At 59.2% G+C, this 11,258-nt stretch overlaps 1 protein-coding gene across 4 annotated transcripts; it reads right to left on the bottom strand.

Annotated features, from left to right (window-relative positions):
* Nucleotides 1-306: 306 nt before the first annotated feature.
* Nucleotides 307-8,930, bottom strand: MBD3 (methyl-CpG binding domain protein 3). Of its 4 annotated transcripts, none has more exons than XM_040240159.1 (7): nt 8,817-8,929; nt 4,438-4,597; nt 3,777-3,914; nt 2,853-2,943; nt 2,409-2,586; nt 1,585-1,782; nt 307-1,501 (listed from the first exon to the last, which is right to left on the bottom strand). In XM_040240159.1, the coding sequence occupies exons 1-6, from the start codon at nt 8,828-8,830 to the stop codon at nt 1,590-1,592; spliced, it is 774 nt and encodes a 257-aa protein (XP_040096093.1). In that variant the 5' UTR covers nt 8,831-8,929; the 3' UTR covers nt 307-1,501; nt 1,585-1,589. The 4 variants fall into 4 exon arrangements, with proteins under 4 accessions (XP_040096093.1, XP_040096090.1, XP_040096091.1 ...); XM_040240156.1 differs by having other exon boundaries at nt 8,721-8,910; XM_040240157.1 differs by having other exon boundaries at nt 307-1,782; nt 8,817-8,930.
* Between the last annotated feature and the right edge of the window lie 2,328 nt (nt 8,931-11,258).

Below are 11,258 nucleotides of genomic sequence, written 5' to 3'. Positions count from 1 at the left end.
CCAGGCTAGGTGGCCGGGCAGTGGAGGAGCCAGGGTTCTCCCAGCTCCTGAGTCTGGCTTTGGGTCAGGAAAAAAGCCAGCCATAACCACTCCCCTAGGGGTGGAGGGGCTGCTGGAGTGGGGTGGGTGGAACCAGCTCTCTCGCTCACACTGCTCGGGCCTGACCATCAGGAGACCCCGCTTAGGGCCACGGGGAAGCCATCCACCATCCTTCCCACTCTCTGGCCCAGGGAGACAATGATTTTGAGGGAGGCTTCCGGCACGTGGACACAAAACCCCCAGATCTGGACTGACACAAAGCCCTAGGCCATACTCGCCTGACACACTTTATTTGACACCACCCACAGAAGCCTCCCACAGCCTCCTGGCTCCCCTCAGGGCTGCAGCAGAGAGGCTTTCCTGGGGCCTGTGGCTACCTGGGCAGTGATGCTGCAGCCTCCACGGGGCAGTACCCAGTCTTCAAGGCTTTGTGCTTTGAACGTGGGAGGACAGGGTCAGCCAGCCTCCCAGGCTGGTGTCCTCAAGAGGGAGCCGGCAGTACGACCCGGCCCCCGGAGGTTCCCAAGGCCACTACCACCCCGCCAGCAGGCCACTAACAGCCCAGGGAGTCCGGACAAACGAGGCAGTGACCCGGGCCTCTCCTGACAGTCATGGCCACAGGGACGGCAGGCATGGGACAGGTCTGGTGTTCACAGGCCACACTGGCCATGGCTCAAGCCTCCAGGCTGATGGATGGGCTGCAGCGAGGGTGCTGGCCAGGATCCACTCAGGTAGCAGGGTCTCCCTTCGCCCAGGCCCTTGGGCTGCTGGGACTGGGGCAACACGACTCCGCTCACCTTGTTCTGCGGAGGCCGCTGCCCAAGCTGGCCGGAGATGCACCTGATGAGACCCAGGCCCGAGGGTGGCGTGAGCCTGGAGCCTGGCCCGAGCCTGGCTGTGAGCAGTTAGTTCTCCGTCCATGGTGCTGACCATTGGGCTAGGCCAGGTCGGAGACAGCGAGGTCTTCAGGCGCTGAGGCCCAAGTTCCCGTCTGTGTGCGGCCAACAGAGGTTCGCAGCAACGGAGACGTTTGGCCCCCGGGGGTGCGCTGCCTGGCTGGTGGGCCTGGGGAGCCATCAATCCTGTACTGCCTCTGGGAGTGCTGACACGTATCCTGGGATATTACCCCTCACGGGCACAAGTCAGAGGCGAGACTGTTCCACACAGGTTTCTCCAGTCCTGGGGAGCCTCGCGGACAGCCTGGTGGCAACTGTCCTGTGTGAGGAGCTCAGGGCAGTGGCCGTGGGGACCAGGTTGGCCTGAGTGCGGTGTGGAGCAACCACCTGAGCAGGGGCCTCCTGCGGACGGGCCGGGCACTTCAGAGAAGCAGATGTGGGGGGTCCGTCAGGCGAGGGGCTGTCCTTCAGCCGAGCTCCTGTGGCCCAGGGGAGGGGGCATACCAGGGCAGGGTGAGGGCCGAGTCTGAGGTAGCCCCATGCGGGCGGGCTGGCAGGTGGGGCCCCTGCAGAAACAGATTGAGTGGTGTGAATGACTGGACAGTCTAGAGCTGCTGCCGCAGGCACAAAAGGCCAGGCCTGGTGGCACCTGCTCTAGACGTGCTCCATTTCTGGGTCCTGGTCAGGCTCCTCCTCCTCCTCGTCCTCGTCCTCCTCCTCATCAGCACCCGCCCTGTCCAACGGTGCCTCACCGTCCCGGGCCAGCTCCTCCACGTGGGCCAGCATGTCGGCCATCAGCGCCTCTTCCAGCCGCTTGCGGACTTGCTGTACCAGCTCTTCCTGCTTCCTGGTGACACAGGGACCCAGTGGCCAGGGTTTCCCAGTCTCAGACAGACCCCAGCCCCACGCTGTCCCACCTGCATTTGCTGCTGCCCCTCCCCAAACCAGCTCTGCTGAGGGCCGCTGTCAACCTGGGCCTACAACCCCTGGGCCCTCCCTGCCTCTATGCCTGCCCCCTCTATGTGGACGAGACTTCCTACCATCACCAGCCCATCCTCGGTGTCCCCACACTGATGGCCAAGAGGGCCCCCTCCAGGCAGGACCAAGGCCACAGTCCTGCCTGGGCTCTGTGGTCCCCACCTTGCTATTTCTCCAAGTAGTGCTTTAAACGTCGCCCAGACTCTCACACAGTTGCATCTTCACCTATCACTTCTGTTGCCTCCTACGCACTCCCTCCACGTGAGGCCTGTGTGTGTGGTCTAAACAGGGGTCCTCACCTCTCACAGGGCTCCCCTCTCACCAACCCCCAGCACTCCAGGTGCAGCTGCTCTGCCTTGCAGTCTCCTGCCCACCCCCCACCCAGAGCCCCTTGAGGGGCTCACAGCCCAGCACAGAGAAGCTGCTGCATGGCCAAGAGACCTGGGCTCTCTGGAGCACATAGCCTATGGGGAGGGAGGAGCAAGGGGCAACTACCTGATGTCCTCATCAGTCACCATAAAGGCCTTGCAGAGCGGCTGGGCCGTGTTGAGCCACACCCCAGGGTTCTTCTCCACAGCGGCCGAGAGCTGCCCGGTGATGGGCGTGGTGCTGGTGTGCAGGGCACTGGCGATGGCCGACAGCAGTGTCTCGTCTGTGCAGCCGGGACCCACTCCTGCTGGGCGTGGGAGATGGTTACCAGCCTTGCCTCCTCAGCCCTTCTACAGGTTTGTCCCGAACCTCTCTCTGCGGTGGGCAGCCCGCGGTGACACAGGAGCACAAGCTGCCCTCGCAGTGACAGCAGGGAAACCAGACCCCCAAGGCTTCTCAGGACCAGTGACTGTCCCGTCCCCAGGGTCAAGTGCACCCTGGCTGGCCCCAGGCTGGGGGAGCCAGAGCCTTGTCCCTCCTCTGTCCCCTGCTCCCTCTGTGGCAGGTCACCTTGCAGACCCTTGGGGAGGTCCATGGTCTTCACCAGCTCCTCCGCGATGTCAAAGGCATTCAGGCCGCTCAGCTTCTTCTCCCAGAAAAGCTGCCACCAGACACATATCAGGCGAGGGGATTCTCAGGCCACCCGCCCCCACAGCAGGCAACACGGGGGCTGGGCTGGGGTTTCAGTGTGACCTCTAACCCCACACTTGCTGGGGCTGTTTGCACCCCAGGGCAGAGAAACCCCATCCCATTTCCAGCAGGATGAACACCCCAGACATCTGACTTGCTGCTGGATGGTCTGTGGTCCCTTCACCCCAGGGTTGGGGGTCAGGAGGCCCAGTCTCCACCTGGGCTGAGCCCGGGCCTGAGGCCCTGGGCATACAGTGAGCTCGCACCCTCAGGCTTTACCTTGAGAGCCGGGAAAGGTGTCTAAGGGGTGAAGACCTAAATGGGAGGGTGGGAACACAGAGGCTTCTGACCTGTTACCCGGAGGGCTGCAGCCCACACGGCACCGAGGGCACTGCCCATAGTAGGACCCCTGCCCTGCGGGTCTCCCAAGTGTCGCCCCTGTGCCAGCCATGGCCTCCCGACCCGGGCCAGTACCCCCACACCTCGCTATCTATTGGGTGTTTGTAACACATGCGAAAATGTGCTAAGTCTTGGTTTTTGGAAAACAGTAACACTGCATATATGAAACATCACTGACCTGTTCGTGACAGTGGCGCCCAGGAGGCCCCTTGTGTGTGTGTGTGTGTGTGTGTGAGGGGAGACTGCTTCCTGTGGGAGTGCACTCCAGGATGACAGCTCCTGATCACAGTGCTGGGGGCCCTGGGCCCACCAACTGGGCTCTGAAGAGTGGACCAAGCTCCAGAGCCCACCTGACCCAGAGGCAGGCCTGCTGCCGCAAGCATCAAGGTGTGTGTGTGGGCTCACCTGCCGGGGCTGTTCCACAGCCTTCTGGGGGTCGCTCTTCACCTTGTTGCTGGGGTGGTTGGTGATCTTGGTCACTGGCTGCTTGAAGATGGATGCTGTTTGCCTGACTGGGAGGGCCGTGTTCAGGTCAGGCTTGCCCTGTGGAGATGGGATGGGGCACGTCCTCAGAGTGCCTTCCTGTCAGTGAGAAAGCTGTGCTCCAGGGCTTCATGGTCCCCAGCACACCCTCCAACACCCCTGGACCAGAGGCAATGCTATGCCCAGGCCTGGGCTGATGTGCTGCCCTTGGTGAGCTTGGCTGTGGGCTGTGGACACACACCTGCCCCCTCCTGCCTCATGGCCTCGTTCTCTGCAGAGCACGGGCCGGCGCCCTTAGCCACCTCTGTCCTGCAACAGGGCAGGGGACAAAGTCCCTGAACACTTGTTTATTGGAGACTTGTAGACACTCCAGGCGCCAGGTGCCCAAGCACAGACTGCAACTGAGCCTCTCCTGGGTAGGTGACGGGTAGGTCCTGATCCTCCTTCTGCTTTTCCATAGCTGCTGAGTCTCCCCCAAGGAGCAGCCATAAATCTAACTCCAGGACGGGGGGTGGTGGTGGTGGTGGTGGTGGTGGGGTGAGCTCCCCCCGCCGCCCCCAAGCAGCAGCTCCCATGGGCTCACCTTGACCTGGCTCGGGGAGTCGTAGCGCACCCGCTGCCGGCCCTTGTTCACCTTGCTCATTAGCATCTTGCCCGTGCGGAAGTCAAAGGTGCTCAAGTCCATGGAGCCGCCCAGGTAGCGTGCCAGCTGAGGCTTGCTTCGGAACTTCTTCCCGCTTGGGCTGCGGACACAGAGGGTCAGCGGAGGCCAGGCACCCATTCCCCCAGCACAGCAGACGCCAAGGCCAAGAGCAGGGACAGATGCCCCTGCCTATGGCAGAATGGGGCCAGCCCTGGGAGCCTGGCTGACATTTCTGGAACATTCCGGAAGCAGACCGTGTTGTTGGGAAGCCTGAGCCCTGGCTGTGAGGCTCTGCAACCTGTGCAGCCCATGGACCGGGCCAGGCCTCGCCTCACCTCTCAGAGCTCACACCGCAGGTGACCAACATGGGACCCTGCACCAGCAGTAAGGACTGGTCACTGGGGACAAGGACGGGTGCGGCTGCTTTGAGAGACAGTCCAGCAGTTCTTCTAATGGTTACAGAGCAAGTCCACCTCTAAGTATCCGAGAGGAACCACGACACACGTGGCAAAAACACTGATGCCTCGTCACTCACGGAAGCTGACTTACACTGGCCAAGGGAAATGGCCTGGATGTCCCCCGACCAGGGGACCTCACTCAGCCACGAAAATCCCAAGAACTAGTGAGTTGTAGATGTGAAGCCTCCAGCAGGCCTGGCACCCATCCAGAACATCCTTGTTGCTCTCTGTCCCTGCCACTCTCCATCTAAGGCTGACGAGGGCTGCATTTTGTAGACCTTCCCTGAAGGTCTTTAGTCTGAGCTCATGCCAGCCCACACCTGGCCCCTCCAGGTGTCCCTGAGTACTGCAGACCAGCGACAAAAGCAGGCAGCATGGAACCCATGCTGAATATCAGCTGGGCAATGCCAGCTCTGCCCTCCACACCTCCTACCCCAGGGTTCCAAGGCCGCTGGGGACTCTTCTGGAAGATCTGTTTTTCCCTTACTCCCTGTGCTGGCTGACATGAACAGAGTTCACATCTTGACTCCAGCTTCACGGGCACAGGCAGGACCTAGACAAGCCCTCGCCCTCACCCACTGCTGTCCTCACACAAGGCCAGGGAAACAAATCCAGGCTGCAGATCTAGGGCTGGGGAGCAGGGGTATGGGGCAGAGGTAGTTGAGGTCTAGGGCTGTTTCTGAAAGAACAGAAGGGTCTACTATGACCATGGTGACAGCTGCACTATGTGTGATCTGTATGCTTTACACAGGTGACAGTACAGATGTCTCCTACCTCAGTAAAGCTGTCACTATAGTGAAAGTGAGGCCAAGTAGGTGGGGGCTGCCAGCAGCTGGAGAGCTGATGGATGTGGGTCTCTTCTAGGTGACAAAAACGTTCCAGAACTATAGTGGTGATGGCTGCACCATGTGTGTGAATGTCCTAAAAACTGCTGAGCTGGACCCTTTAAAAAACTGAATCATGCAAAACATGAACTATATATCCTTTTTAAAAACAGTTTTTGCAGACTTCTACTGGGACATAAAGATGTCCGAGGTATTTTATCCAACAAAACAAAAAATCTAGATTTGGTAAAACCTGACATACAACAAGAGTGGCCTTTCTACAGAACAAGGCCCACCCCGGGGAGCAGATCGACAGCCAGAAGCCAGATGGAGGGTCCCCTGAAGCACTGGGGTGTTGTGGGGGTGGGAGCCAGTGCCCAGTGTGGACACAGGGCTGTGGGAGGGGTGAGGAGTGGGCAGCAACCCCAGGCCTATAAGGGAGCTTGTGACCCAAGATGCCTTGTGAGGTCTTAAGACCAAGACACAGCTGGTTCCAGCCAAACCGAGCCTGCCGTTCAGGGAAGGGGGCCGATTTGCTGAGTACCACCTGTTTTCCTAAGGGTATTCCAGACTTTAAAATGAGCTCCAAAAAGTCCTCTCTGTTCCACTCACCCTAAAGAGTGACGCTAACTGCCAAGTCCTCAACTTCCTGCCTGGACTGTAAATGACAGCCACAGCTGTAGTCAGCTGCTTCATCCTCATCTCCCAGTCCTCAGGGCCCGGTTGCCAAGCTGGAGGCGGGTGTGTGTGTATAATCCCTCCCCCAGTATGTGAGGTGACACCACCTCTCCTGCAAAGAACACTGTCTCCCCACTACTCTGTGGACCAAGACACCAAGGTTCCACGTGCCCAGGGTCCGGGCTAGGATCCAAAGGCAGCTATGTCCGACTCAAAAATCCTGAGAGCTGCCTTCCCTCTGCGAGAAGAGTACCAGGGAAATCCACGTGCTCCTGCCCGGGCACCTGGCTCCACATCGGGGGCTGAGAAGGCCAAGGATCCATATCCCAGAGAACACTGTGGGTTTCCTATCACAGCCCCCAGACCTCCCACTTCCTGGGACCAGGCAGATTACCTAGACCAGAGGCCTGGGAGAGGCACTGGACCCCACACCCTCATTCTGTCTCAGGCCCTCACCTCTCATGGGATCTGTTCAGTCCCATTCTGGAGGCTTTCCCTACCACCAGATCCCAGTGCTCAGGACCGGGCGTTGGAGTGGGGTGCCACTGTCAGAGGCCCTAAGAGGCTCCCAGGTAGGGAGCAGGTGGGGACGAGACCTAAGATGATGGCAGTACGGGGCCTTTCAGCCACCCTGGCCATGGTTCAGCTCCTGAGCTTCCTCACAGGCTCCTCCCACTGCCTGGACACTCCTCCTGGCTCCAAGGCCCGGCTCAGCTCTGGACCACCTATTCAGACAAGCCCTCACTGACCTACCCCCAGCTCAGCTAGGCACCCTGTCATTCACCCCTCACAGACCCCTGCATCTCTGCATATGTCATCACCTGTAACTATGAAAGCAACGGGGCACTTGATGACTGGGGCACCGGGTGTCACCCAGGAGAGGAGACCCAGGGCTTGTTCCCAGCTGAATAGTCAGCAGTTGCTACAAAGGCGTCTACTAAATTAACAATGGATTAAAGGTACAGAGACCTGCCTCAGTCTTTGGATCTAAAAGGAAGAAGTAAGTACACAAGTGTGCTTGGAATTAAATGAGGGCACGTGGTTCCTAGCCAGAGGTCACTTCAGGCACCTGGGAGGACAGAACCAGGATTCAAGTTTTCTAAAGAGCCAGCCATGCAGTCAGATACAGTGAAGGGCAATATACATACAGGTCCCTAAGAGATGCTGATTGTAACCCCACTATCTCCTGCTTGACCTTTCCAGACGACAGCCAATCACAGTGTACACTGGAGGGCTACCAGCACTTTTCCGACGTGAGAACCTGAGCTAGTCCCGGGCGAATGCCATCCCTTTCCTGCTCACTTCCCTTACTCCTCCCAAAAGGCGGCTAGCAAAGGCCCTGGACCTGCTGCACACTCCTCACCACCTGGCAGGCATTCAACACGTGGCAGGTGTCCTGCCTGCCTGCCTCCCTTTTGCCAGGGTCCTGAAGCAAAGGGGAGGGAGCCATCAAAGCCGGCTCAGAAACAAAGCATCTTCACCAATCAAAAAAAAAAAAGGAACAGAAAAGCAAACCGCAGGTGGCTGACGGTCTGAAGCTGGGCTTCCAGCCTCTTACTAATTGTGTCACACAGGTGTGGGTCCGTGCTACCTCACCCAGGCCAAGGGCAGGTTTCCGTCCAGTTTGGGTATGGGGGGTTCACAAAGGCCGTGTCCCTGGTCTGGCGACTGCAAGGGCCACTACCCACAGTGCCGAAGGACAGAAGGGTGGATCTTAAAAGACATGCAGCTCTGGAGCCCAGTAGCCCTGGTAAGGGGCCAGGAACCTACATCCCTAGGCAGCCTTCCCTGGTCCCCCAGAACCAATACTGCTTCCGGAAACCCTGGCTCCCCATCCGCCCAGGCTGCGCCCGGCTCGGGAGAGCCCCACGCGGATCAAAGGGACAGCCCAGCCCCCACCCCTGCCTCCCAGCGGCATCTGGCTCGAATCGGGGTGCCCCTTGCCCAGCCGGCCGCTTCGCTGCGGCCGCCGAACAAAGGCCTCCGCGCGCCCGGGACCGGTTCCAGGGCCATGCGGCCGCGTGGGAAGCGCAAGCGCACTGAGACAGGGCCTCGCCGGACACGCACGCGCACCGGGCTCGGCCCAGCCGGGCACGCACGCGCAATGGGCAAAGCGCCCGCCGCGCGCCGGCACGCACGCACGCATGCACGCACAACGCACGCGCGGGGCCCAGGCCGCGGCCCCGGTCCGGGCGCCCAGGCCGCCGCAGAGGCCGCTGGGAGGCGCCCGTTGGGGCCCTGCCCGGCCGGCACGTTCATTCACCTATAGTAAAAGACATCCCTGTGGCCGGCCGACAGCCCCGACCTTCTGGGCACTTCTTCCCTTTCCCAGCCCTGCGGGAGCGCCGGGCACTCCCACCTCTTCCGCTCCATCGCGCCCGGGTCCTCGGCCCGCCGCCGCCGCTGCTGCCGCCGCCCGGACCCCCGCTCGCCGCCGCCGCCTTAGCTGCCTCCACCGCTGCCGCCGCCACTTGCCGCGGCTGTTCCGACCCGCAGGCCCCCACCCTCCGCCCCCAGCCGGGCGTGCGCCGGCTTTGCCGCCCTCTCGGCCCCCTCCCCGCGCTCGCCAGCCCCCGCTCGGGGGGCCCGCTCCGCCCACCCGCCCGCGCGCGGGGCCCCGTGCTGCGCAGGCGCCGCGCAGGCCCCGCCCGGACCGCCGCCTCCGGCCCCGCCCCTTGACGGCGGCGCCAATCAGCGTGCGTCCTGGAGGCGGGGCCTGCGGCGGCGCGCGGCTTGTCTGCTATGCGCGTGCGCTTTGGGAGGTCCACGCGTTCCTCTTAGTGCCCGGTCTCCGCTGCCCTCCCTGAGTGGTCTTTTCCCCGAACCTCCTCCGCGGTCCCTCTGGTGTTTCGGGATGCCAGTCCAGTGCCGGATCGCTATCCTGCTGCTCCCCTAGTCTCGTCATTGGCATCCACGTCTAGGCGCATTGTAGGTGACCACCCACCTCCACACCCCAAGGCCCACCCGACGCTTTAATGACACCTCAGAACCCAGGCGCCAGCCCCTTCTTCCGCCTCCTCCTTGGTCCACCGCCTTCTGTTTCCTTGGGCTCTAGGACCTTCCTCGGAAATCTCCCTTCCCTCTTATGTCCCCTCACACTCCCCTGGGAGCTCCCCTGGCTCCGCTGCTCCCCCAGGGCTGAGCCTGGGCGGTCCAGGGCAGGTATTTCAGAAAAGACTTCTGAGTGAGTGGCCGAAGCTGTGGTCAGTGCCAGGAATGAGCTGGGCCTCCCGTCAGGCTTTTCCGGGCTTCCGGCCCCTGGGGGATGGGAGGATGCGGGTGGGAAGAGTCTGGGCTCCCCCGAGGGCAACCAGCTGGGTCCGCAGGCCCTAACTCCCTGCAAGTGCAGCCCTGGGTCTCCTGGTCTCTGCTCTGCTTGGAGGCGGTGCCTGGGCGGAACCCCAAAGATCGCGGCGAACAGGTGCCACTTGTTTATTTAAAGTCCCCGGTAATCGCAACTTATTCGTTACGTCCCTTTCTCTTCTGGGTTCCCCCAGGCGGGTAACTGGGCTGTTCTCCCACAGAGGACAAGGTGGCCGGCAGGCACCCTGATGGGTGAGCGGTCATCCGGTTACAAAGCTGGTTTCGAGCACTGGATGCTCGTGTGCAGTTCAGGCCCAAACCCAGGCCTCGAGGACCCTGGCCTTGCAGGGAGGGCAGTGCTGGTCACTGTTGTATTTTCTCCCAGCGTGTGTGACTTTATTTTTCTTTTTAAAATCGTAGTTACGAAGATAGACATGTGCATTGTAATCAGTGAAAGCACGGGTGAAGACGCTTAAAGGAAAAAGTTGTCATCCTTGCCGCAGGAGCCCCCAGCCCTGCTTTTATTGCTCTTGGGTGCACATCGGCTGGAATTACTAGGTCATCTGGTGATCCTGTGTTCTTATTTTTTTGTTTTTATTTTTTGAGAAGGGCAAAACATTGTTTTTAACTTTTTATTTGTATACGATTTTCCAAGGTTACTCTGCTTTTGCAGTTATTACCAAATATTGGCTGTATTCCCCTTGTTGTGCAGTACATCTTTGAGCCTGTCCATATCCAACAGTTTGTACCTCCCACTCCCCTGCCTGTATATTGCTCCTGCCCCCACTGGCAACCACTAGTTTGTTCTCTCTATATATATGTGAGTCTACTAGTTTGCTGTATTTTTAGATTCCGCCAATATGAGATAGCATACAGTTACTTTCTTCATCTGACTTAATTTTGTTATTTTTTATGGCTGAGTAATATTCCATTATAGTGATATACACACACACATACACACAGAGATATCCATATATACCACATCTTCATTATCCATTCATCTGTCAATGGACATTTAGGTTGCTTCCATGCCTTGGCTATTGTAAATAGCCAGAGCAGTAAATAGTGCTGCTCTGAACACTGGGGTGCTTGTATATTTTTGAATTACTATTTTTATTTTTGTTTTGTTTTTTGATATATACCAGGGAGTGGAATTGCTGGATCTTATGGTAGAACTATTTTTAGTTTTCAGAGGCACTTCCCTACTGTTCTCCACAGTGGCCGCACCAATTTACATCCCTACCAACAAGGCAGTAGCGTTCCCTTTTCTCCACATCATCACCAGCACATGTTATTATTGGTAGACTTTCTGATGATAGCCATTGTGACAGTTGTGAGGTGAGACCTCACTGTGGTTTTGATTGGTGTTTCTCTGATGATTGATCATGCTGAGCATTTTTTCATATGCCTACTGGCCCTTTGTTTAATTTTTGGAGAAGCAGCCAGGCTCTTGTCCACTGTGGCTGCGCCCTTTCTGTTTCCCACCGGGAGTGAACAA

The sequence above is a fragment of the Oryx dammah genome, unplaced genomic scaffold, assembly GCF_014754425.2.
Source record: "Oryx dammah isolate SB20612 unplaced genomic scaffold, SCBI_Odam_1.1 HiC_scaffold_5, whole genome shotgun sequence".
In the NCBI taxonomy this organism is placed as follows: domain Eukaryota; kingdom Metazoa; phylum Chordata; class Mammalia; order Artiodactyla; family Bovidae; genus Oryx; species Oryx dammah.
Note: the sequence above shows the minus strand (reverse complement) of the source record. Positions and strands in the feature narration are given on the sequence as shown.

Bases quoted from the DNA above. Each gene is read 5' to 3' on its own strand.
- MBD3 (XM_040240155.1), bottom strand. From the start codon at position 8,830: ATGGAGCGGAAGAGGTGGGAGTGCCCGGCGCTCCCGCAGGGCTGGGAA. The intron at 4,598-8,720 runs GTGAATGAACGT...CTGTGTCCGCAG, and splicing joins AGGGATGTCTTTTACTATAG to CCCAAGCGGGAAGAAGTTCC. The intron at 3,915-4,437 runs GTGAGCCCATGG...CCATCTCCACAG, and splicing joins ACTCCCCGAGCCAGGTCAAG to GGCAAGCCTGACCTGAACAC.